At 37.7% G+C, this 26062-nt stretch overlaps 1 protein-coding gene across 8 annotated transcripts in view; it reads left to right on the top strand.

The window, feature by feature from the left end:
- The window catches only part of BTRC (beta-transducin repeat containing E3 ubiquitin protein ligase), a 171391-nt gene that overhangs the window by 125985 nt on the left and 19344 nt on the right, over window positions 1–26062 (top strand). For all 8 annotated transcript variants that reach the window (XM_026493923.4, XM_057308816.1, XM_057308815.1 and 5 more), the window contains 4 exons: window positions 15876–16107; window positions 19626–19812; window positions 24728–24824; window positions 25484–25621. In XM_026493923.4, the coding sequence (XP_026349708.1) occupies window positions 15876–16107; window positions 19626–19812; window positions 24728–24824; window positions 25484–25621 (654 nt within the window). The remainder of the gene's footprint in view (window positions 1–15875; window positions 16108–19625; window positions 19813–24727; window positions 24825–25483; window positions 25622–26062) is intronic.

Raw genomic sequence — 26062 nt, 5'->3', positions numbered from 1 at the left:
TCATATAGACTCAAAATACAAAAGCCTGACTGAGCCTCAGATTAGCCCATCCACCCACTCATTTTACAGGTGTGGTCCCATGACAGTAGAAACTTAACCCGTGATTACATAGCATTAGTGATAGGGCTGGTCCATCATGCTGTTCACTTTGCTGTGGGCCTGTTTATGTCTGTCAACTATAAGAAAACTTTTCATAATGGTTTGTTTCCAGAGTATCAATGTTCAGTATGTATTCCTTAAACAGAAACTAAAAATAGAGTAACTTCAGAACATTTGATACAGAAAAATTTCATGAGAAAAAGTTGGTACCCTTGAGTTACATGTTTATAGTGTTCCATGTGAGCTTAAGCTGCACCCAGCTGAAGTCAAAAAGTTGGGTAGTAAACCAGGAAATATCTTTATAGAAACCATTTCGTGCTTTAAGAAGGGCCAAGTTCTGCAAAGAAAGGATATGATTTCTGTTTCTAAATCAAGTACAAAAACATTATGAAGTAACTGTCTTCTTGATTTTCATTTCTTACTGATTTCATTTTCATCTCCCACCTCTACCCGCAACAAATACACACACAAAATCCCTGGAGGAAGTTTGTCCTGTTCTGAAAAAAAATATTGTGACCCTCTTTCCTCAGAAACATCAAAAATGTACATTCTCTGGCCCACAAAAATCCCATAAAAATAGTGCCCTTGGGGTGGAAGTTAAATAACCTTGAAACAAAATCACACAGGAATAGTTTTTCTGCCAGTTTTTTTTGTTTTGTTTTGTTGTGTTTTGTTTTGTTTTTTTGGAAGGCGGGGAGAGGGGGCAGAGGGAAAGGGAAGAAGAGAATCCTAAGCAGGCTCCACGTCCAGCACAGAGCCCGATACTGGGCTCAGTCTCACGACCCTGAAATCATGACCTCGGCCGTTAAGAGTTGGTCGCTTAACCGACTGAGCCACCCAGATGCCCCTTTCTGCCAGTTTTTGAGAGATAGGAGGGTGCGTGCGGATGACAGCTGGAATTTCAGTCTAGTTTCAGCGCCAGCTCTGTCTTTGCTGATCATTAAAACAAAGTACAAAGTCTGAAGGAAGCAAAATGTGCTCCGTACACAGGATGTTAGCTCTTTCTTAGAAACCAGTAAAGTGGATTTTAGAAATTAGAGTAATGCATTGAGAGTCTTGTTACCATTCTAATAATTTCCTTATTGCTCTTCCCTCACTAAATTGGAGTGTTATGGGAATGTTTTGGCAATTGCTCTGAAAGATTAAAAATGAAAAAATATCAAGGTGCACATGTCTTTTATTTCATATTGTAGAACTTATTTCAAGGTCTTACCTTTTGCTCTTCTCTTTCTCTCCATTAAATTTAATGAAAACATCAACCTAATGGCAATCACCATTCCTTTTGGAACTTCAGTCTTACTTTGAGTCTTGGGTTTTTACACAGCAGTATTTTACGTATTTTACTACACAAAAACATTGAAACGAAACTTAGAAAACAAAGGATTAAAGATTGTCACGTTGGAGTACTTATGGACAAAGTGTCATTGTACTGATTGTCCCATCCTTGTTGGTGAGACAGGGGGACTCCAAATATGTTTTACTGTTGTACTCCCCAAAAGCAGTATCTACTCTTTCAATTAGTTTGGATTAAAAATTCAGTTTACCAAATATTTTTGAGCTGCTGTTACATAGATATAAAGGGCTTACGTCATAATTTCTGTCCTTCGGAGTTTAAAATCTAGTGTGAAAGTGAAGATTTCTGGACATAAAATGTTTATAAAAGGGAAGAAGATTGTATTTGATAAAGCATTAAGCTAATTACAATCAGCAACTAAGTGTATTACAGTCCTCTCTAGTTATTGAAAACATAATAACAGCCCATGTCCTTACTATGTACCAGGTACTCTTCTAAATGTCTTTACATGTATTATTTTATTTTTAATCCTAACATTAACCCCTCCAGGTAAGTACTAAAAGAATCACCTTTTTACAAATGAGGAAATTAAGGCACAGATTGATTAAGTAATTTACCTAAGATCACACATTGAGTAAATGGTAGAGCTGGGATAGAATCAGTGCCAAATTATGATGTCATTTTTTATGATATTCCATTGCATAAACATAAATTCCTTCCAAATGACATTTGAACTAGCTTCAGTGTGGCACTTGTGGTCTTGGTGCTCATGTAAAACACTTTCGGCTGTGGAAAATGTATTTATCCATCTGTACAAAGCAGTCCTGGTCTTTTACATTTAGTCTTAGTCATTGACCTGGAGTTTTAGTGTCATTAAAAAGAGGAAGGGCCAAAATTTCATTTTAGAAAAACTGTTCACTTTACATAACAACGGCATTTTGAAATTTAGTCTGAACTCAACTAACTTATGTGAATCTGAGCAAGTTATTTTGATCACTTCTGCTAAAAAACAGATGCTGCATCCAAACTAAGCTGCTCCTGGATAAATTAAGAAAACAATTACCCAAGTATTCCAGAGAGAAATGTCTTTAGTCCCTTGATGCTCCAAGGGTTATTAAAGTTTTACCTGCAGATAACCAAGACTTCCAGAAGTTACAAGTCATTTACTTCACTCACTGCAGCTAAGAGAGGCCTGTGCTGCTGCCTCATAGGATTATTTCTTGCTGCATTTAACATGCATTAACAAGCATTTGGAAAGAGTTGAATTTCTTCTGGAAAGCTGAGTTGGCTTCTTAAGATCCTATCCCCCCCCCCCCCCAAAAAAAAAACCTTGTATTTTCCTAATCCAGGTTTTAGATATACCTTCTCAAAGGCTTTCTTCAAGAGCAAGTTTTACCAACTCATTGAGACCTTTTTATTGGACACAAAAATGTAAGGATTAGAGCACAAAGAGGAGGAGGGGGGTTTTTTTTTCTTTCCTTTTTAAAAGCTGGCTATGTTTTTCCCATGTACTTTTTAATTGTGCTGTAAGTGTGTCTCTGTTTTCCTCTGGCAGCCAATGCTTCCATCATTCCCTGTTATTTATGGTAGAACTTAACTTTCTAATGCTAAAATAAAGGGAGGATGTAAGGGGGAAGTTGGGGAGAAGACTCTTGTTTTAAACTTTCTCCATCACAGAAATTATATTTTGGTAATATTAACATTATTTAACATTCAGATGAGCAACCTCTATCTGAGGAAGTTTACAGAAAGAGCAACCAGATTCCAGACAATTAAACTTTATTACTCTGCCTGAAACGTTAAGTAGTGGTTTAGGAAAATGGTTTTTCATCTCCTCTCCCTCTTGATGTTTATTGTTTATTGTGTGGGAGAGGACCTGTTTGTCAAGCGAGCATATGGCAGGTGAACTTGGGAATGCTAAGGCCCTTTTGCATTTGGTTACATTAATTCTTGTCCCCCTCATCTCTCTCCCTCCCTACTTACATCCCCATCTCTTCCCTAGCCCCTCATCTTTCTCCCCCTTCCCATCTCTCCCTACCCCTGCTTATCTCTCCCAGATCTTTTAGGTCCCTCACCTACCCCCTCCCAAGTGCCCAACTCCCTCCTCTCCCCCATCCCCAGGCACTTTTGTCATTCCTTGCCCTTCTCTCCTATCCTTCCTCTCCCCCTTCTCTCACACCCTTCTCTCTTCCCCCCCTTCCCTTTCCTCCAACCCTCTCCCCTCCTGTCTCCTTTTTCCTCCTCTTCCTCCTCTTCTCTCTCCTCTTCTCCACAGTCACAGCGATCTGTAATTCTGTGTCCTCCAGGATCAGATCTTGACTTCTCTGAGGCATGGCAAAGAAGATAAATTTTGCCTGCTCTGATTAATTTGACGTTACAGACAAAAAAAAGTCCTCTAGATGGCACAGAAACATCCTCTTCCCCTATACATCCAATAATTGACTAGTATATATTTTTTAAAGACCAGAAAGTTACATACCCATCAAAATGTAAATATTCTTTATTTGTTGATTGTGGAAATTATGGGCAATTTTTATGTTCTTTATGCATCTATGTTTTTCATACTGTCTGAAGTGTGTCTATTACAAATGCTGTTTTTTAAAAACAAATCAGTCTTTCTCTGCTTGACCCCACTAGGTCCTTATTTAATGAAAAGAAAAACAAAACAAAATGAAGAATCAGATTTGACCCTCTAGCAAGTATGAATTTGGTTTGCTATTTTGATGTTTAGTTTTCCGAATCCTTTTAACTTTCGAAACTGTGGCCCCTTGGACTGTGGCATGAAGCCTTCAGCTATCAGCACTATCCTAGCACATAACGGGTGTTAAATACAGTCTCACAAGTTAGGCTTAACTCTAATCCTACAAGACCTCTTCTGCTTTTCTCTGCCTCCCCAAAATTTAGTTCATATTTTGTTTTTCACAATCTTCTATATTATGAGGGTGGTCAATGTGACAGACTTGGAGATTTGTACATAGATTTGTTTTCAGCACTGTTACCAGTTTCAGAGGTTAGAGGGAACTGATACTGTGAACAGTCATTCTTTTTTTGTTATGCCTCATTATTGGACCTTGTTTACTGCCGTTGGTACTGTTGGTTATAAAAGGCATAAAATTCATGCCATACTAGGTTGTGATACCAACTCTGTTACGGTTACATGTTAAAATCCCAAGTTCAGATTCAAGTTTGACCAAAAGAAAAACTTCCAGACTATTTCCTTCTCATTGGCTAGCTAAGGTATGGAAGGTGAACATAAAAGTAGACGGACTGTTCAAGACAGAGTTACACATTTCCTAGCTATAGTGTGCTCATTTAAGAAAGGGTTAAATGGTGTAATTCGCAAATGGTTTTCTAGCTGCAGGGGTTTTTGAAAAGAGATCTAGGAATTATGCAGTTAATTGAATTCTTCAGGCATGGACTGAACGGTCATTGAAAACATGTGAGTGAGCAAAATTCTCTTGCTTTGCTCCTGGATATAGTTCATACAGTGTCTTGGAAGTCCTGAATTCTTTTTTCTTTTTAAGAATTTTATGCCTATTTATGCAGGTTGGACATTTTATACGATAAACATGACATTTTAAAGGAGTTTACATAGTGTATCTGTTCTCTTGCCTCGCCTTTCTCCCTGTTGGGTTTGTTTCTTTTGTTTTTTCGTTTTCTTCTTATTTCCTCACTTCCCCAAGTCTGCGTTACTGGTGCTTTTTCCTATTTTTCCCCATCTTGTGAGCAAAGTTTTAACAGTACGTAGGAAGTTAACTGCCTGGAGTCTTTTAAATATAAGTAACACGCAACCAGTAATAAGCTGTCGGTTGTTTTTTTGCTGCCTGCAAAGAAACATAAACACAGCGCTCATTTCTGGCAGGTTTTTACTGTCAGAGTTTCTCCTATTATATTTATCTTACAATTTGCCAGGGGGTGAAGTTATTAAGTTTTAGCAGCAGCCATCGATCAAGTTCACAAGTTAACACGATAAAGGCTCTGTGCCGCTCCGATCCGGGGAAATGATGATCCTCACTCGGTAATTAACTAAATGAGAAAGTTAAATCTTACTTGAGAGCTGGGAGAGATGAAAGAGAGGTGTTTGTCAGTTTCTCAGTGGAAATTAGAAGCAGTTTTCTGCAATTCCCTAAGCTGCTGCTCTGTCATATTTTACATAAGCTCTGGGAAAACGTCTTGTAATTAGTGCTGTCATGGAGGATTTTTTTTTTGCTGAAGGATGTTGGAATAATTCATTAGATTATCAAGAAAGGCTTGTGTCCTGAAATGATTAGCACAGTGAAATTTAAACCATTAACGATAACAAGTTTAGAGCTTGCTGCAGTGCAGAGGCACCCGGGGTATGTCTGTGCCTATTTCAATCATTTCTTATAATTAAACATTATGTCCTTTTTTTCCCCCCATCACTAAGACCCATCCAAAAATCCTTCTAAGGTGGCACTGCCTATATCAGTGGGTTTACCAGCCTTGGAGGTGTGTGTAGTTAGTAGCTATAATAATGCAGCAGTAAATTAAACTGCTGTGAGTTTCTTGGTTTAGAACAAAAGAACCTATTGCCCTGGAAGCTATGAAGTTGCATGAGGGAACCCACTACAGAAAGGAGAGCCCCAGTTTTGAAACCTAACAGTGTTAAGTGACTGTCTTATCTCTTTAACTACCCCAGAAACCTGGAAATAGTCAAAATGGCTTTGTTTTAATTTTGGTGAATTTTTTATATGGGTTTTCCTATAATTAGGAAATAAAAAAAAAAAGGTTGGCAAGTGTCTAGTCTTTATTTTTTATTTTTTATTTTTTTTAAAGATTTTATTTATTTATTTGACAGAGATAGAGACAGCCAGCGAGAGAGGGAACACAAGCAGGGGGAGTGGGAGAGGAAGAGCAGGCTCCCAGCAGAGGAGCTTGATGTGGGGCTCGATCCCACAACGCCGGGATCACGCCCTGAGCCAAAGGCAGGCGCTTAACCTCTGTGTCACCCAGGTGCCCTAGTCTTTATTTTTTTTAATAATTATTTTTTATTATGTTATGTTAATCACCATACAGTACATCCTTAGTTTTTGATGTAGTGTTCCATGATTCATTATTTGTGTATAACACCCAGTGCTCCATTCATAGTGTCCAGTCTTTAAATAATCATATATACTGGGATATTTGTGAGTTCGTTTCTAGTGAGTTTTATTTGAAAGAATTGAAGTGATTGCAGGCTTTTTCTTGTTGGTTATTAGAAACCAGTCAGATTCATAATGTAAACTTTCCTTCTGCTGACAAATCTGCCCCTTCCTGTCTTCCATGTTCACTAATCAGATCTGACATATTTATGAGTTCACCTAATATGTAATCATATTTAGTAGAAGCTGTTAAAATATTAATATAATAATCCCACCGAGAAATGTGATGTTTACTTCTGTTGAAATGAATGTCCCATTCTATATGTAGAGCCTCCATTTTCTTTTCATTTGCACTCTCAATCTACCCTCCCCACCCCCTCAAAAGAGAATGGGATAATGGACTACTTCTTTGGTCTCTGAAAGTTATAAAGGTTTTTTAACTGAAAATTAGAACAATGAAAGCTGTGATCCCACTTTTGAATGCTCATTACCGCTCATTCTGCAAGTTCAATTTATGGCCAGATCTTTTCAGTTTCTCTTGAAATCCCCAGTTAAATAAAAGATACCCAAATGCCAATGGGCCCTAACCCTTCTGGGTTCCTTTTTTGTTTCTGTCTTAGCTCTTTGGGAGCTCTAGAGCTGTTCTGAATCTCCCTGCCATCACCATGTCCCCATGCCGCTGTGTGCTTACTTATCTCTTTTGGTCCTAACCAAAATGCAGACAATACCATTTCCTTTTAATTTGGCCAGGACAGTGTTGAACTTCCACAAGAGATATTTTTACAAAGAAATCAATGAAAAACAGTAAGAAAAAACTTTAAAGTCAGTGGTTTTGGATTTTTATTGAACTAAAACCTGGCAACAGCTAATAGAGAGTATAGTATAGACCTTTAAAAAATCCTCCCTTTTCCCCTTCAAGCTCTTGAGTGTTTTACCTTGTTTCTTCTGGCCACAGGAACAAGAACCCTGGTTCTGTCCCCTTCCCTTCCAGGTTAATAACCAGATTAAATATTTGAAGGATCAGCTCTATTGAAGAAATAAATTATTATCCTGAAATAAATGTGTATTATCACCCAAACCTAGAATTCTCAACGCGTCCTCCTTCCCTTCATGAGGATAAAGTATCTTTCTTCCAAATACTTCCTAATCCGCCTCTTCTAATCTTGGCCATGACCACCTCTTGCTTGGATTATTTTATCAGCGGCTAATTGGTCTTCCTCTGTTCTTGCAACTTGCTCTTGTTATCCCCTCACCATTCTCTACATGGCAGCTAGTATAAATATTTCTAAAGGATAAGTCAAATGATGTCATACTTGACTCCTTCAGAACCTGTAAAGAGGTTCTTCTTTACACTTAGGATGAAATACAAACTCCTTACCGTAGCCCAGAAAACTTTTGTGATCTGGCCCCAGGCCACCTCACTAACCTCATTTCCTGACATTCACTCTGCCCCAGCCATACTAGCCTTTCTATCTTTTACTTGAACATACCTTTGACTCCTTCATGTCCGGGGGCCTATTCCCAGATCTTCACAAGACTGACCCTCATTATTAAGATCTCAGCTCCAGTGTTAACTCCTTCTCCGTCATTTCATGACCACCTCAGTTACAGTAGGCTGTACTATTCCCTCCCTTTTTTATGCTACCTTATTTCATTTTTTTGACAATATTTATTGGTTTCTGAAGTTAACGTATTTATTATATATTCTCCCTCCACTCCTCCTTAGAGAAGGTAAAGAAACTGTGGTGCCACAATTTCTCTCGCACCTAGAAAAGTGCTCAGAGGAGTAACTCAATAAATGGTTGTTGGCTGATTGATAACTCTAAGGTTCCAGCCTTAGTCAAAATTCTTGTCCTATCCCTCCTAGACTACAGCCTTATCCCCAGTACAACCCTTGCCCATTTTGTTCTCAGACTCATTCATCATCTTAATCATTATATCCCCTTTCCCCTACTATGGGTTTCAGTGCCTGAGTCTTTCCTCAAAACCCTTTTTAAAAAGTTTTCTTTTAATCATCCAGTGTTCATCACAGCAAGTGCACTCCTTAATCCCCATTAACTATTTCAAGCCCCCCTTCTCAAAGCCCTTCTTAAGGCCAAACAGAATCCTTCAATATCATTTGCCTCTCTCTAGTCATAAATATTATTCTATCTAGCCCGTGAATCCCCAGTTCCAAATGGTGTCCTATGTCTGGAACATTTTTCTTTCTCTACTTACCACACCCTTCCCTGTGGTTAAAGCACAGGGTTAAAGCACAGATTTTATTGCCAGCTAGAAACACCTATCATCTCACCATCAAGTTCAGCCAGTCCATGCTGCGTCTTCCAACCTATACACAATACCGTTAGCAAAGTGAGCACACTTGATATTGCAGTGGTGGTGGTTAGGCTAGTTGATGTCTGTATTTTTCCCTCCTGGCCCAGCTTCAAAGAAATTCATGGTAATTTTGAAAGTAGTGCTTGTAATATGTTTTCAGGGGTGGGAGGCGGGAAATGTTAGCCTTTAGCCTTTGAGGACTAAGCTGAGGACAGTCATATAAATACTTAAGTCCTTTCATTTTATGTGCCTGTCACCTGACAGCTTCTTCCTTTCTTTCTTTTGGAGCTAACTGTTCATTTTAAACAGAAAAGCAGAAGAAGAGCCGTGCAGGGGTGGCAGAAAGTTAGTGTTACCATTAAACTGAGGTTGTTTGTCAGCTTTCCTAGACATTTGAACTGTGGTGGTTGAGTCATCAAGCTTTTGTGGGAAAGCCAAATCAATTCTATTGCCACCAGTAACCATTACCCTTTCTCCCATATACTCTAATATACAACCTTTTGATTTTTTAATAATTGAACTTTTCACTGTGCCCTTGTGGATTTTCAAAGGTTCTCAAATTGAAATTTTGCTTCTTTTACTTCAGCCATTAGTAGAAAAATCTGTTTGGGAGAATGATAGAAGAGGCTTGATATCGAAGACCTTTATCTTCTGAGCTCTCTATAAATGTAGTATCTTAGTTACAAATGAAATTAATATCGCAGTGACATTTATCCTTAGGAATATTCTAGCCCTAGAAGTTTCAATTTTATTAAAATATAATTTACATACAATAAAATACACCCATTTTAAGTATACAGTTTGGCGAATTTTGGCAAATGTATATACAGCTGTGTAACAGTCAAACTGTAGAACATGTTTATTGCCCCAGAAACTTCCCTTGCACCCTTAGTCAGTCAGTCCCATCCCCACATCCAGCCCCAGTCAGCCACTGATCTGTTTTTATCATTATAAATTCAATTTGTTGTTCCTAGAGTTTCATATAAGTAGAGTCATAAAGTATGAGTTTTGGTACCTGACTTCCTTTGTTCAGCATGTGCTTGAGATTCATACGTGTGATTTTGTGTATCTGTGGTTCATTCCTTTTATTGCTGAGTACTATTCCATTTTACAGATAGATCTCGATTTGCTTATCAGCTCTTTTTTTTCCTTATCAACTCTTGGTGGACTTTGAGATTTTTTTCAGCTTGGGACTGTTATGAATAAAACAGCTATGAACATGTAGGTACAAGTCTCTGTGTAAAAATGTTTTCATTTTGTAGAGGAGGTAAATGCCTAGGAATGGAATTGCTGGGTCATATGATAAATATGTGTTCAGTTTTATAAGAAACTGCTCCCTGTGTTCTAAAGTAGTTGTATCTTTTTTTTTTTTAAGATTTTATTTATTTATTCGACAGAGATAGAGACAGCCAGCGAGAGAGGGAACACAAGCAGGGGGAGTGGGAGAGGAAGAAGCAGGCTCCCAGCGGAGGAGCCTGATGTGGGGCTCGATCCCATAACGCCGGGATCACGCCCTGAGCCGAAGGCAGACGCTCAACCGCTGTGCCACCCAGGCGCCCCAAAGTAGTTGTATCTTTAACCATTACTGCCAGCAATGTATGAGAGACCCAGTTGCTCCTCATCCTTGCCAATACATGATATGTTCAGTCTTTTTCATTTAAGCCATTCTTAAGTGTGTAGTACTATCTCATTGTAATTTTAGTTTGCATTTCCATAGTGACTAATGATGTTGAACATCTTTCCGTGGGCTTCTTGGCCATCCATGATTCTTTTCTTGTAAAATGTCTATTCTAGTCTTTAGCTCATTAAAAAAAAAAAAAAAACTAGGGTTATTTGTTTTCTTATTATCAAGATCTAGGGGTTCTTTATATATTCTGGATACAAGTCCTTTGTCAAATGTATATATTGCAAATGTTTTCTCCCAGTTTGTGTTTTGTATTTTTATTTTAACTGTTTCTTTTAGAAATCAGAAGTTTAAAATTTTGCCACATGTTAATTTATCTATTTTTTCCTTGGAAAAAAAAAGTCTGTGCTCTTGTGCCCTGTGTATGAAATGTTTGCCTGTCTCAGGAGTACCAAGATTTTCTCCTATGCTTGCTGCTAGACATTCTGTTTTAGCTGCTACACATAAGTCCAGAATCCACCTAAATTAATTTTTGTACATGGTTGAAAGTAAAGAACAAAGTCCATTGTTTCTGTGGGTATCCAGATGTTTCAGCATCATCTTTTGAAAAGATTATTTTTTCCTTATTGGATTATCTTGGCACCTTTCTCAAAAATCAGCTGGCCGTATGTAAGTCTTTTTGTGAAGTCTGTATTCTGTTTCATTGATCTACATGTTTGTCCTTACACCAAAGTCATTCTATCTTGGTTACTATAGGTTTATTCTTAAATCTTGAAATTCAGTGGTGTGAGTCTTCCATCTTTGTTTTTATTTTGCAAGATTGCTTGGCTAACTTTTAGGTCCTTTGCCTTTCCATTTAAATTCAGATTTTAGAATCTGCTTGTTAGTTTGCTTGCTGGAATTCCATTGCTACTGCTTTGGCTCTTATCAATGGATCAATTGGAAAGCATGAACATCTTAACCATATTGAGTCCCATTTGTGAACATAGTATCTCTCTCCATTTATTTAGGTCTTTTAAAATTTCCCTCAGCACTGTTTTATTGTTTTCAGTTTTACAGGTATTAAAACATATGTTTTTAAGTTTATTCCCATGTATTACATTTTTTTAAATGCTACTGTAAATTGTATAGGCAGACAGTTTTAAAAAGTATATATATATTTTTTTAAATGAAATAAGTAAAGTGCTTACCCTTGGTGGGGCTAGTGACCCAACAAAAGGAGCACAAGGCAGGGTTTATAAGGCTGATGGTCATCTGTTTCTTGATCTAGGTGCTAGTTATATTCTGAAAATTCATCAAGTTATACACTTGAGATTATGCACTTTTATGTGCATTCTACTGCAATGAAAATATTAAAATAGAAAAATATATATTACAGAGTGAGAAAGAAGGGTGTATTTTCAAAAGGAGAGGAAAAGTCCAACTCCAGCAGTGTCAGAAGTTCATTAAGAGTGTTGATTTATTGAGCATTTTACTGTGTGCCAGGTGGTGAGCTAAGCATGCTTTTCTTAGATTATTCTATTTGCTCCTCAGAAAAACCCAGTGGAATATATCCTATAATTTGGCAGATGAGGGAAACAGAGACTCAGGGAAAAAAAAAATCAAGTTGTTTATGCCATGACACACAGCTAGTAAACTGAGGAGCTAGAATTTGAAACCAGGTCTTTGTATTGTAGGACCAAAGCTCTTAATACAGCGTTGTGTAGTGGTTAAGAGTAAGTAACTCATTCGAAGTGATGATGGATCTGAGGTGTGTGTCTTTCTACCTCACAAAAAAATACTCTGTTTTGGGGGTGGTAACTAAAATGCAATACCAGCTGGAGTAGCCTAGACAGGTGGTGAATTCATGAACTCTCAGTTTATACTTCATTTCTAATAGCCAAATGTTTAGGTGCCATTTATGATTTGATCATTGGAAATATAAGAAAGTCCTGGGGAGGCTGGGTGGCTCATTTGGCTGGGCGTCTGCCTTCGGCTCGGGTCATGATCTCAGGCTCCTGGGATCAAGCTCTGTATCAGGCTCTCTGCTCAGCAGGGAGTCTGCTTCTCCCTCTCCTTCTCCCCCTGTGATCTTTCTCACTCTTGTTTTCTCTCAAATAAATAAAATCTTTTTAAAAAAATTATATATATATCTGTCCTGACTGAACTTTAGCTCCTGCAGTGGGATAATCAAACTTGAAATCCTTAGGCATTTTTATCTGTTACTAGTCTGATAACTACTGATCAAAGCATGACTCCCTGTGATTATAGAAACATCTGGTTTGTTGAAGGTTATAAATAGAATCATTTCATTAACATGCTGATTATTGTTCTCTGTTACTGGCATTTCTGGAAAACAATACCCTGGGTAACATCCAACTCCAGTCCATTTCTACCTTTTAAAGACAAAAGGACAAATTTATAAAAGATGATAGAGTGGGAGGTTTGGGTTGTTGAGATGAGAAGTGGCATTTGGTCAAGCTTGTACACCCACCCATTCATTGGCTCACTAAATCTTACTCCATATTTCACAAGTTTTCCTTTTCTGAAATGCAAACAAATAACCTACACAAAAGGCAGCTCCAAAGTCCCCCAAGGCCTGTGTCCAACAAGGTTCTTATTAATCATTTTTAGTCTGTATCATAGACAACATGGCATTTATGTTAGAAAACATCCACCTCCATACACCAGGGCTTGCTTCTTATAGGTGTCAGCTTTTTCTGTGTAAGCAGAACAGCTAATGCCATTCTTGAAAATATACTTTCAAACGTGTATCTGGAATCATTTGTAAAGAAGCCTATATGCAGTTTTTAACATTTAGAAATTAAGCCAGCCTATGCTTTCAATAGCAGAAGTTGATTATCCAAATTTGATAGTTTTATGGCATGTTCAGTATATCCAGGCAGGTATGAACTCCATGGTAACATTGGCCTCCCTGCCAAATTGGGATTGCCTCAGGCAAATATGCCGAAGATTATCAAATTACTTTGAAAAGTACCCAGTTGTACCACTTTTTTTTTTTTTTTAAGATTTTATTTATTTATTTGACAGAGACAGAGACAGCCAGCGAGAGAGGGAACACAAGCAGGGGGAGTGGGAGAGGAAGAAGCAGGCTCATAGCAGAAGAGCCTGATGTGGGGCTCGATCCCGGAACGCCGGGATCACGCCCTGAGCCGAAGGCAGACGCTTAACCGCTGTGCCACCCAGGCGCCCCCCAGTTGTACCACTTTTTGATTATCCTCTAAGGAAAGCCAACTTTTTTCAGAGTAGTAAAAATTTCAGTTGATTTCTGAGTCTTCTCTTGGTGTCCCCACCTTCAAACTTGCGTATGATCCTTGTCTTCTTTTTTTTTTTCCCTCATACCCCATATCCAGTCTGTCAGCAAATTCAGTTTGTTCTGCCTTCAAAATATACATTGAGTCCCAATTATTTCTTACCACCTCTACAGCTACCACGCAAGTCCAAAAGATTGTTCTCTTCCATGGACTGCTGTGAAGTAGTCTCTAATTAGTCTCCTATTTCCATTCATGTCCCCTACAGTCTATTCACACAGCAGTGATCCTTTTAGAAGGTGTCAGATCATGTTACTCTCAGGCTTCTAGGTGATTCTCCATGTGACCTCTCACTCTGCATAGCTTCCTATCTGCCCAACTTCCCTCTCCAGCAGGGTAGCCTGAATCTCTTACGTGGTGGCTCAAGGCTCTAAGAAGAATTAAGCAGAAGCTGCCTGGACTCAGGAGTCCTAGAATGTCACTTTTTCTATATTCTGTTAGCCAAAGCCCAGATTCAAGGGCTAGGATAAACTCTACCTTTTCATGGGAGGAATGGCATTCATGTTCAGGGAGGGATGGATGTGTTTCAAGCCATCATTGGAGATTAGCTACCACCACCTAAATGACCTGGATGATCTGGCTTGGACTACTCCAACTTCTCCTTGTTCACTTGTTTCAAACCACCCTGGGCCTCCTGCCTGTTCCTTGAACATGCCAGATAGACTGCCACCCAGGACTTTTGCCCTCAGATTCTCTTTGCCCTAGTCTTTTCTTCCCCCACCATGTAACATAATGTCTAGTTCCCTCATTTCCATCATGTCTCAGTTTAAATGTCATATGTTTAGTGAAACTATCTTTGACCCCTCAGACTTAAATAATTATATTAGTTTTTGGTGTTTTTTTTAATTGCTACATAACAAATTATCAGGTTAAAATAGCACCCATTCATCAGCTCACCATTTTCTAGGTCAGAATTCTGGCACAGCATGGCTGTGGGGGTCCTCTGCTGCTAGTATCGCAAGGCTGAAATGAAGATGCTGACCAGGCCGAGTTCACATCTGGAGGCTCTGAGGGAAAATCTTCTTCTCAGATCATTGTTGCCAGAATTCAGTTCCTTGCCTTTGTAGGACTGAGGTCTCCATTTCCTTACTGGCTGTCATCTGGGAGCTCTGTCAGCTCCCAGAGGCTGACCACATCCTTTTCCGTGTGGTCCGCCTTCTTCAGCAACCAACTGGAGCAAACTCTCTGCTTTTAAAAGACTCACTTGATAGGTCAGACCCATCGCGGTAATCTCCCTATCTTAAGGTCTGCTGATTTGGCACCTTATCAAAACAGTAGCTATGTGTGTGTTTGAATAGCTGAGAGAAGATATGTGTACACCAGGGGCCAAGAATCTTGGGGGCAACCGTCTTAGAATTTTGCCTACTACAATAACACCTATGCTTTTTCTATCCCCTTTTCTTAATAGCACTATTCACATTATATTTTCTATTTGTTTGTTTATGGTTTTGTCTTGCTGTACACACTACAGTATAAGTGCCTGATGATAGAGACCGATATTTTTGTTCAGTGTTGTATCCGTAGCACCTAGGACAGTGTTTGATACATTGTATGTGCTCAGTTGACATTTACTGAATGAACTAATTAATAAAAAGATTTTATGGCATGTAATTTTGATTTCTTTTTTAGAAGGAAAAGGAGCATATAAATGTTATAGTTAAGCTTTATCTCCAAAGGTACTAGAGTCTCAAATTATTCATCAGCCTTTCTTTGCATGGAAGGTTTCTTATTTGACTATTAAAAAATAAGTTGTGAGTAAGTAATTGTATAAATGTCCAGTAACTTGTGTATACAAGAAAAAGCAAATTAGCTTTTTCGCTTGTTAGTAATAAAAACTTAACATACTTTCAGCTTTCAGTTTTCATCTGTAGATCTCCAAATAATATCTTCCTGTGAATTTTTAGGAATGGATGCCCAGTTGTCCAGCATTATTCCTGATTTACCAACTTACTGTGGTCTTTGTGTGGTTTTCCATGTAATTGCTGTTCACAAATATCCAATTACTAATGAGTAACAGAGTGAGCTCCATCATATAGACGTAACATAGCATTCCGGATCAGAAAAGTATCTCTTTCCCTCATTTTCAGTACTTACTGTTTTATGTTTCTTTTAATCCACTCTTTCTGCAGACAAAACTTGCCAATGGCACTTCCAGTATGATTGTGCCCAAGCAACGAAAACTCTCAGCAAGCTATGAGAAGGAAAAGGAACTGTGTGTCAAATATTTTGAGCAGTGGTCAGAGTCCGATCAAGTGGAATTTGTGGAACATCTTATATCCCAAATGTGTCATTACCAACATGGGCACATAAACTCATATCTTAAACCTATGTTGCAGAGGGATTTCATAACTGCTCTGCCAGGTACGTCTACGGGTATTTGTGGGCCATTAATTTGCCTGGAAGATATGTTACAATGGTAATGGAACTGGATCTTCATCTCTCTTTTTAAAAGTCTTTGTTGGCTTGATTTTTATAAACTGAGTCCTTTAATCGTACCTTCTTGGGGTATAAATACCCAAAGTCACACCCTGGAAATAGAGACTCCTCTTTCCCCTGTCTTCTGTGTATCTCATGCCCTTCTAGTCATCCTGTTCTTACCCATTCAGAGATGCAAATAAAATATTTTCTGAGGTGTTACCTCAATAATGTGTCTTAGTTTTTAAGGTATGCTAACTTAGGTACTTGGATTTGGGTTTCTATGGGAATTTATCATCAGAATATTTAAATTATAGGACTGAATAGGAAACATTTTTGAGTATTTTAGAAAGAGAAGTACCTCAGGAGTCTTATGACATTAAATATGTAAACTCCCAGCTTTGCAGTCTCACTTTCTCAGTAAGCAAATAGCTTTTATAAACTATATACATATATGTTTAAATACATGCACACACACTTAAAATATTTTTTGGGGGGGTGGGAGGATGATGTAGTTTTACTGAATGCTCAATGCTTATCCTAGGACACCCTATGTAGACATCAGTATTTGGGGCAAATGGGTTGTCCTCTTTGTTAAAAGTTTATTTTAGAAGAAAATACAGTGCAGGGACACCTCTGTGGCTCAGTCAGGTTAAGCGTTTGATTTTTTTATTTTGGTTCAGGTCATGACCTCAGGGTCAGGAGATCAGGCCCTACCTTGGGCTCGATTCTCTCTTTCCCTCTGTCCCTCCCCCATGCTGGCTTGCTAGCACTCTCTCACTCTGAGAAAAAAATAAAAAAAAGAAGAAGAAGAAAATAGAATACAAAAGATGAATCTATAAAATATCATACCTTGTTTTTATTTTTTTTCAGTTTCCTGATTATAGAAGTTATAGGAAATTTAGGAAATTCAAAACAGTTTAAAATATAAAAATATGAGATTTCCCAGAACCCCACCATTCAGAGAGAGGTGCTAATATACTATTAATATTTTGGCCTTACTGTTTAACTAATAGCTAATATGCTATTAATACTTGGCCTTACTATTTTTTCTAGCTGTGTATATTTCCTTTTAAAGTTGGGATCATAAGTGTTTGTAACATTTCTTCTTACTATAGTCTCTTAATGTATTTTCCTAAGTGTTCTTTTAAAACATAATTACTTATAGTATTACATATTCTTTACGATGGCCAAAGCACGTATTATTTAACCCCTTTTTTGAACATTTAGGTAGTTTAAAATGTTTTTCCTATGATAAACTTTGCTATGGTGGACATTCTTATTCACTAATCTTTTGGGCATCCTAGGAAAAAATAACAGAAGTGGGATTCCTTTATTAAAGAATTATGGACATTTTCAAGGCTTTTAATACTTGTGCCAAACTATCCTCTATGAAAAATATACCAACTCTCCGCAAAACTGTGTATTACTACTTTGCTTAATCTTTGCCAATTATTTTTTAAATTTGTTTTTCCAAAATTGGAATTTAAATCACCCTTTAGAACAAAAGAAATACCTATGTATAGCTTAGAAATAACCATTTGTAGCTATATTTTTTGTTAAATAGAATAGACTTCTGGCCCCTCTTCACTCATTGGATTTTGTTTTAGCCATAGGCAAACAGTTTTCATTGTGTGAACAATCTGTGTGTACCTCATTACTGTGCTCTCCCCAGTTATCAAGACATGCTACTATCTCAAGCATACACCACTAAGAATTGAACAGGAGTTGATTAGACCTGTGTATCCTTTGCCTAATCCTGATCCCTGGTGTGTATTTGCTGACCACTTTATAAGATATTAAATCATCAGTCTAATGTTTTATGGCCATTTTAACTTCTAAACCTACACCATCTGGCTACATTTAGTAAACCAAACTACTTCAAAAAATGCCTGTAATCCATTAATGTAATGGGTTTGTTTGGAGTGTTAGGTGAAATTACTTCCAAAGACTTATTGTAGGGACATAGTGAAAGATCAGGAACAATTTGATGATAACCATTAAAAACAGAGGAATGGATTTTGGAAACTTCTGATGGCATAGAAAGTTTCAGTTTAAACATGCAGGAATTGTATCATCACTGTTTTTTGCATGAAGGACTAATTATTATATCTTTAATTGGCTCATAGTCATTTCCCTTTAATAAGAATTAGGTGATGGATGCCTCCATCTGCTTATGCTTAAATATGAACATGTGATAACAGCCAAACAAAATCCATTTAATGCTTTCTTTTCCAGATCTGCTGAAAAATGTGACTGATATCCATACATTCTAATCCATAATTAGAATAATGTTTAAGCACATTTGGATTGTTGCTAATGGCGTCCAAGTGTGTCTTTGTGTGATTCAAGGAAAAGGCACAAAATGAAATGTGGTGTTCTCTTTCCTATTTGTTAAGTTTGTGCCTCAAGGAGTCAGAGTATGGAGGCATCCTTTTGCACTATTTAAGTCTTTAGCAAACCTCTGATATGTAACCTGAAAGAGAAATAACTTTGAATGTGTTTGTCTCACTTGTGAATGAGAACGGCAGCCAAAAGCTTTATTAGTATGATCATCATATACCCCTGAGGCCTCAGTACAGATTTGGGTGGTAGAGTATTTTAATTGGGAAGCCCATCCAGTTTAGGCAGCCCAAGAGCTACTTCCACTGTTTTCCTCTGTACATCCTACAGAATGGTCTCTGAAATGGTAAGCAAGTTATTTATTGGTCTGGGTTTTGTTTTCTTCTTTTCCTTTTCTTTCTTTTCTTTTCTTTTCTTTCTTTCTTTTTTTTTTTTTTTTTTTTTTTTTTGTCAACTGCCATTTAGGTTTTGTGGCAGCAACTACTATCAAATATAGTTTTTTTAAACATCTGAAATTAAACTCATACTTGAACTTAAACATACCTCTCTGTCTTTCCTCTTGGGATATCTCTATACCAATCTGTATTTCTTTCTTCTTTCCTTTCTGCATGCCCAAAATTCTATAACCCAGCACATTCTGACTTAGTGCCTCTCCCCCAGTACATTTAAAGGATATTTCTTTTACTGAACAGCTTTGGAACTGCAGCAGTAATAGAAACAGAATGAGAAATGGACCTAATATAGAGATTTGGGGGGGTCTGAATCACAGACTTTGAGATGCCATCCATAGAACATCCCCTAGTGCTGAAATCCATATAGATAGATGTGAATTGTTTTCTGGAATCCTTTTTATTTTTAATGTCTTGGGGGGTTTGCTAGTTGTTAGCTTTAACTTCCTTATCTAAAGGAAGATGGAAAATATTGTTCATTTCTGTAACCTTATGGAAAAATTATTGACACTCATTTTACCCAAGTTTCTGTTTGAAAAAGAAACTGGACCACACTAGGGACAATGATGTGCCTTCAGAGCAGAATAAATGCTGTTCTGTTTTCAAGGACCTTTTGTAAAAAATCATTCACCACCTATATTCTTCTTCTTTGCCTCCACCCCCCACCAACAGCTCGGGGTTTGGATCACATTGCTGAGAACATTCTGTCATACCTGGATGCCAAATCACTATGTGCTGCTGAACTTGTATGTAAGGAATGGTACCGAGTGACATCTGATGGCATGTTATGGAAGAAGCTCATTGAGAGAATGGTCAGGACAGATTCTCTGTGGAGAGGCCTGGCAGAACGAAGAGGGTGGTGAGCCTTTTAACTTTCCTACTGTTATTGATGAGCTTCAGGACCTGGCCATTCAGAATTATTGGAATAACACTGGGAACAGTGAGACTGCTTATCATTTAATATAATGATTTAGCTGGTTTATAGCACAAAATGTAAAATAGTTATACATGTATTAGCTGTTTTTCTTCTGGCCAGTCACTGATAAATGACATAATAGTGTGTTAATACTGCTTTGCAAAAAAATTATTAAAAACTGACTTCTGGGGCGCCTGGGTGGCGCAGTCGTTAAGCGCCTGACTTCAGCTCAGGGCGTGATCCCAGAGTCCTGGGATCGAGCCCCACATCAGGCTCCTCCGCTGGGAGCCTGCTTCCTCTCCCACTCCCCCTGCTTGTGTTCCCTCTCTCGCTGGTGTCTCTCTCTGTCAAATAAATAAAAATCTTTAAAAAAAAAAAACTGACTTCTGTTTAGGGGCGCCTGGGTGGCTCAGTCGTTAAGTGTCTGCCTTCGGGTCAGGGCGTGATCCCAGCGTTATGGGATCGAGCCCTGCATCAGGCTCCTCTGCTGGGAGACTGGTTCTTCCTCTCCCCCTCCCCTTGCTTATGTTCCCTCTCTCGCTGCCTGTCTCTCTCTCTCTCTCTCTGTCAAATAAATAAATAAAATCTTTTAAAAAATAAATAAATAAAAAATAAAAATAAAAACTGACTTCTGTTTAGAGTGTTCTATTCTCTGGGCAGAAACTAGTGTCCTGACAAAGGGCTGATAGGCAGTTTGTAAGACAGATGACTTTAAATCACACAGAAGCCATCAGATGCCTGAAACAATCCTGAACAAATAAGTTTTTTCTCCTTCAGAAAATTTCTTGTCTTTAATCCATGCCTGTGGTGTTTTCTCACCTTTGTAATCAAAATTATTTTTACACTCAACTAGAATAAGAACTCTAGGTATCAGAAAGAGTGAAATATGGGATCTAGTGTATATCACTGTTTTCTTCATAAGACCCATATTTTCTCAAGATTGTACTGCTTAATCCCAAATTCCTTAAGGCATTATGTATAGGTAGCAGCCTAAGAGACTTCACTGATTCTGTTGTTCTTTTAACACAAGCGTATCATTTCATTAGAACTTGTGGAAGATGCCTTCTATATGTACTTTCCTCTCAGAGGATGTCTCTAGAATGTCACTATAAGAAAGGTGTGAATATTTCATAAGTAAAATAAAGGTGACATATTAAGTATTTTAGCTGATGGATATGCACCAGCAGGCATATATGTGCTCAGGGATATCCTGAGCAGTTAATTTTATCAATTATTTATCTTGGACCATAAAGAGATACAAAACAGTTAAGAAAAGAGGATCAGCTTTTCTTAGCAATTTTCATTAAAATATAGCTGGCTTCTTTTTCTTTTCTTTTTCATTTTTTTTTTTTTGCATCTTTGAAATTTAATATATAATAAACATAATGACCTCTAAGTATTATACCAAATGCTTCAAGAAATTTCTGTCATTTCTATTGGGAAGACTTTAAAATTTCTCTCAAATTCATTTAAAGGAAGCAAATGCCAGGCAATTCTTTGGCTATATAAAAATGAATAAATGAAAGCATAGTGGTGTTCTTCCCAAATATGTTTTTCTTATTCTCACTTACTTCACTATATAGAAAAATTGAAACCTTTCATAACTTAATTCATACTTTGGAAATAAACTCTTTATAGTATAAAAAAGCAAAAAAGTATATAGTTGTATGGGATTCAAAGTCCCTCATTTTGCTAAACATGTCAGGACCAGCCTTAGATATAGAGCAGTTGCTGACATGGGAAAATTTTAGGGTACTAGGAATATTCCACTTCCCCCTCATGGGAAAAAAAGAAGAGAAAATTTAAAAAAAAGAAAAGAAACTCTCCTCCAAATTGGAACTCCTTGCCTGAAATCTCCATTACAGAGATTCACTCCCATAGTGATAAAGGTTTTCTTCCCTGTTAAAATACACTTTGCTCCCATTTAGACTGTAAATAACAGTAGACCTTTATCAGACATTAGGAGTTTACTGATACTTTTTTTTGAAGGCAAGAAGAAGAAATAGATGGGCAGATTTGGGCAGATGCATGTGAAAATGCCAAAGATAAGCATAGGCTCCACAGTTTTGCTTGGGGGCGGCAGTAAATAGCAAGATCGGTTATGTTAGTTACAAAGAAAGAAAACAAACAAGATAATTGAAAGGATGGCCTTTTGGCCTTTTAAAGGGGTGTTGTGAAGGGATGGCTGAGGAATAATCTAGGATCTAGTATTAATTCTCACTCTTAACCCCTGTCTGTTCAGTTATCACTCTTTTACCTATCTTTTCAACCACAGGAACCCATTCCTGTTCTTTTGAGTATCCTTTGGAGTTCAGACCATATTCCTTTGTCTTTGGCCCCATTTGTCATCTTGGCTTGATAGAGCCCTGTGAAATTACAAATATTTGTCCACCCCATGAAGACCTTTTCTAATATACCCTTGACTTCTCTGGCTGCTTCTATTTTTAAATGTTGTCTTTCTTCTTGTGTTAGTGTCCTCACCTACTTTTAAAAAAATTTAATCTATGATCACTTTCTCATCTTCTTTCAGATTGTTTTACTAAGCCTACTGTGTCAATAAAGTCTTTCTGTCATACCTTTCCCCAAATGCTGGCTTTGAAAGTTTCTTCCATTTTCTCCAACCAAAAATAAATAAGTATATCTAGTTCTCCAATGAAAATTTGGGTTTAACTTCTACTCCACCGTTGTATTTTGTATCTAGGTGAATTTGACAGTTCATGACATGAACTCTGTCATTTTCTGTCTTGAATAATACTGAATGTGCTCTCTCTGCTCAGTAATGGTAACTCTTAAAAGTATAATAAAAGATCACTTGGGGAAGTCCATTTTCTTAATCAGCAGATCACATTTTATGATAACATTCTAAATTTAATATTTGGCATTTATCATGTACTCACATTCTGAAAGGTACTAGGCATTTCACATAGAAGTGGTCCCTGTTGTGAGAGAGCTTCCATCATAAAAGGTTTTGACTTATACCACAGATGTAGACTGAAAAACCAGTTTTCAACAACTAGCCACCCTTTTTTTGTAGCACCTTTAACTTTAAAGAAATTTGGATACTTCAGCATGGCATGAAAAATACATTGGGGTAAAAAATGAGATCAGAGGCTTATATGGTTTCTCTTTTCTTAGGATTTAGAGATAGTTTCGTTATATATGAAGAAAATCCTGGGGTGCCTGTATTCAGTTGGCAGAGATTAAAAGGAGACAGGAATCTGTGAGGGATGGTGGGCCCTGGGAGACAATAAAGTAATTAAGAGTGTAGGCTCTGAAGTCAGCCTTACATTCAAATTCCAGGTCTGCTCGCTGGCTATGTGACCTTGAACAGGTTACCTAATCTCCCTGACATTTGATTTCTTTATCTGCAAAATAAATGTAGTGATTCTCACCTCATGAAAGGATGTTGGAATTGGAATTATTAAGTTATATTATTAACCAGATTTAAAATTTCTTCATTCAAAATCTGTTGTTTGCTTGCAGTGTGTTTATAGAATAAGATTGTTCAGAGACGTATACTTGAAACCTAGAATTATTTCATAATGTGTCTTCTTTGCCCTTTATATTAGTGTATCATGTTTCTTGCTCCTATTAGCCCCTTTTTAAAAACTATTATTTTAGCTTCTCCAGTGTAGATTTCCCTTCCTGTATTAACACAGCAGTGAAAGCCAGTTACCTTCCTGATAGGAAATTTTCTCAACTAATTTTCAAGGTGTATAATAGGAAGAGGGCAGGGGAGAAGCGCTCCTGGAGACATTGAACAATTAATTATATTGTAATGGAGCTATAGAGGGAGGAGTGGATGACTGGCCCAGAGAAAACATGATTTCTCTGGTGCCAGGATTACACTCAGAGGCATTTCTGCCTATCTCCACTTTGCAAGGCACGGTGCCAGTGAGAACAGCAGTTAGTACACCCATAGTGGGGTTTACTAGCTTCCACACCGTGTTTGGTGGGTTCTTAACTTCAGGATGAGGAATTAAATTTTTTACCCAGCAGGAAGTGATTGCCATTTACTGATTTTTTTTTGTAGCAAAGATCTAGCTTGGGATATGAGTATTCCAGAGATGTGCTGTCATAAGGAAGGAGATGCTAACAAATGTTGCTCACTGGAATCAAGGAAAGGCAGTAAAATGCATGGATGTATGTGTGTAGCCAGGAACACACCTGTGAAAGAATGTCATGCCTTAGACTTGACAGCACCGTGCTCTTAGGCATTTTCATCTTCTTCTATACCTGCTGCTGGACACTCCTGTGTTCCCTTTGTTTTCTGTCGAAATGAACTGAATTACTCCTTTTAAAGCATAGCTGTACCGATCACAAGCAGCCTGGGTGCCTGAGCTGCCACCCCACGTTACCCCATATAAATGAAGACTAGAAAAAATGAACTCCATGACAGAGGCGTTCTCACTGCCCACGATGCTAGACTGACACTGGCACAGCTTTACTCAGTGGGGGAAAAAAACAAAAACAGAAAACCATGGGGCATGTGCCCAGTTCAGAGATAGTAGTTATCATCACCAACAAAATTTTCAAAAGATAAGACCAATGAATCTATATGTTGCAGAGGTCTGAAAGGCCAGTTGATAAATTCTGATTATACATAGTCTGTTTGTTGACCTTATAACATTATACTCTGATGGCTACACTGGAGGTCATCATATTGACAATCAGTGTTGACTCAGAAAGTTATTCCTTGACATGGGACTCCTAAAATCGGGCTTAACTTCATGTCTTTCCAGGCTAGTTATAGAGATTATATAGAATGGTAGCTGTGAAAACACTTTGAAGAAATATGAAGCTCCTTGTAAATGTATAATGTTATGATTTTTATTGGGAAATATTTGTTGTTTTTTAGGGGACAGTATTTATTCAAAAACAAACCTCCTGATGGGAATGCTCCTCCCAACTCTTTTTATAGAGCACTTTATCCTAAAATTATACAAGACATTGAGGTAAGAATCTATGTATGTATATTTGAATATTTGCCAAATACTAGAGAATCATCAGCATTCTTCAATAACAGCATTATTACAGCAAACCCATATAGGTTTATTAATGTGGGTTAAAAATAAATTTCTTTTAAGTAAATAGGGTAGGTAAAATATAGTAAATTGCCAGGCGAAAAAATTTAAAGCTTTTAAAATTGTTTACTGCTAGATAAATGAGAGAGAAGATGATATCTTCGTGCAATAGCAGTGAGACTGTTAAAGTTGCACTTATAATCTGATATTCAGACATCTTCTGAATTGAGCCTCTCTGGAAGTTCACTAGTAAAATGGCCACCACATATGTGTGAGGACCACTGAGCACATAACTTTATATAGTTCATAGCTTACCCTGTGTTGCCCTCTTTCCACCCGTTTATCATTTAATTGGATGAGTTATGTGCAGGAGAACTCTAGAAAATAAGCCTTTAGTCACTTTGCAAATGGAAAAATGTTATGCAGTTTTAAACAGTGGCTTTTTAAAAGCATTTTTAGTTTGCCTTAAGGTCTATGTATTTAATAGAGTGAAGCATTGAGCATTTGTCATTGGTTGCCATGAAAGTCAGGTAAGAATTTAGTCCTGGTCCTTTCCTAATTACTTCCTCTTTACCGTTCCTTCACCTCAGACCATAGAATCTAATTGGAGATGTGGAAGACATAGTTTACAGAGAATCCACTGCCGAAGTGAAACAAGCAAAGGAGTTTACTGTTTACAGTATGATGATCAAAAGATAGTAAGCGGCCTTCGAGACAACACAATCAAGGTGAGGTCTGTTTAGTTATGAGAAGGTAGCTGAATGAACAAGGGTGTCCACATTAACAAGGCAGTCCAAGCATCATCTTTAAGCATTATTTCCAGAAAGTGAATGAGAGTTTTAGGTTGTTTTCCAGTCCCAAAGCCAGACTCATTTCCTTAAAGGACAGTTACCTGCTTCCTGCCGGAAGCATGTACAAATCGATAGTCCTAGGGTTAAATTCTCTTCTGAAAGTGCACTGAATGTGCTATTGCTCCTTTGGGCCCCACATAATTATAGGCTACCCTGTTCCTTAATGAGAAGGATAAAGTCTGCATTAGTATTGAAGCCACATATGTATAGTGCTCAGCTATGCCTATAGAAAGAAGGCATTCCACATTGCTCTGGGCTTTGATTCTTTTGGGGACTCAAACACATAATAGAGCCAACAAGTCTCAGCAGCACCCCACT

The sequence above is a fragment of the Ursus arctos genome, unplaced genomic scaffold (genome assembly GCF_023065955.2).
Source record: "Ursus arctos isolate Adak ecotype North America unplaced genomic scaffold, UrsArc2.0 scaffold_7, whole genome shotgun sequence".
NCBI classification, from domain to species: domain Eukaryota; kingdom Metazoa; phylum Chordata; class Mammalia; order Carnivora; family Ursidae; genus Ursus; species Ursus arctos.
This window is presented reverse-complemented; position numbering and strand designations above follow the sequence as displayed.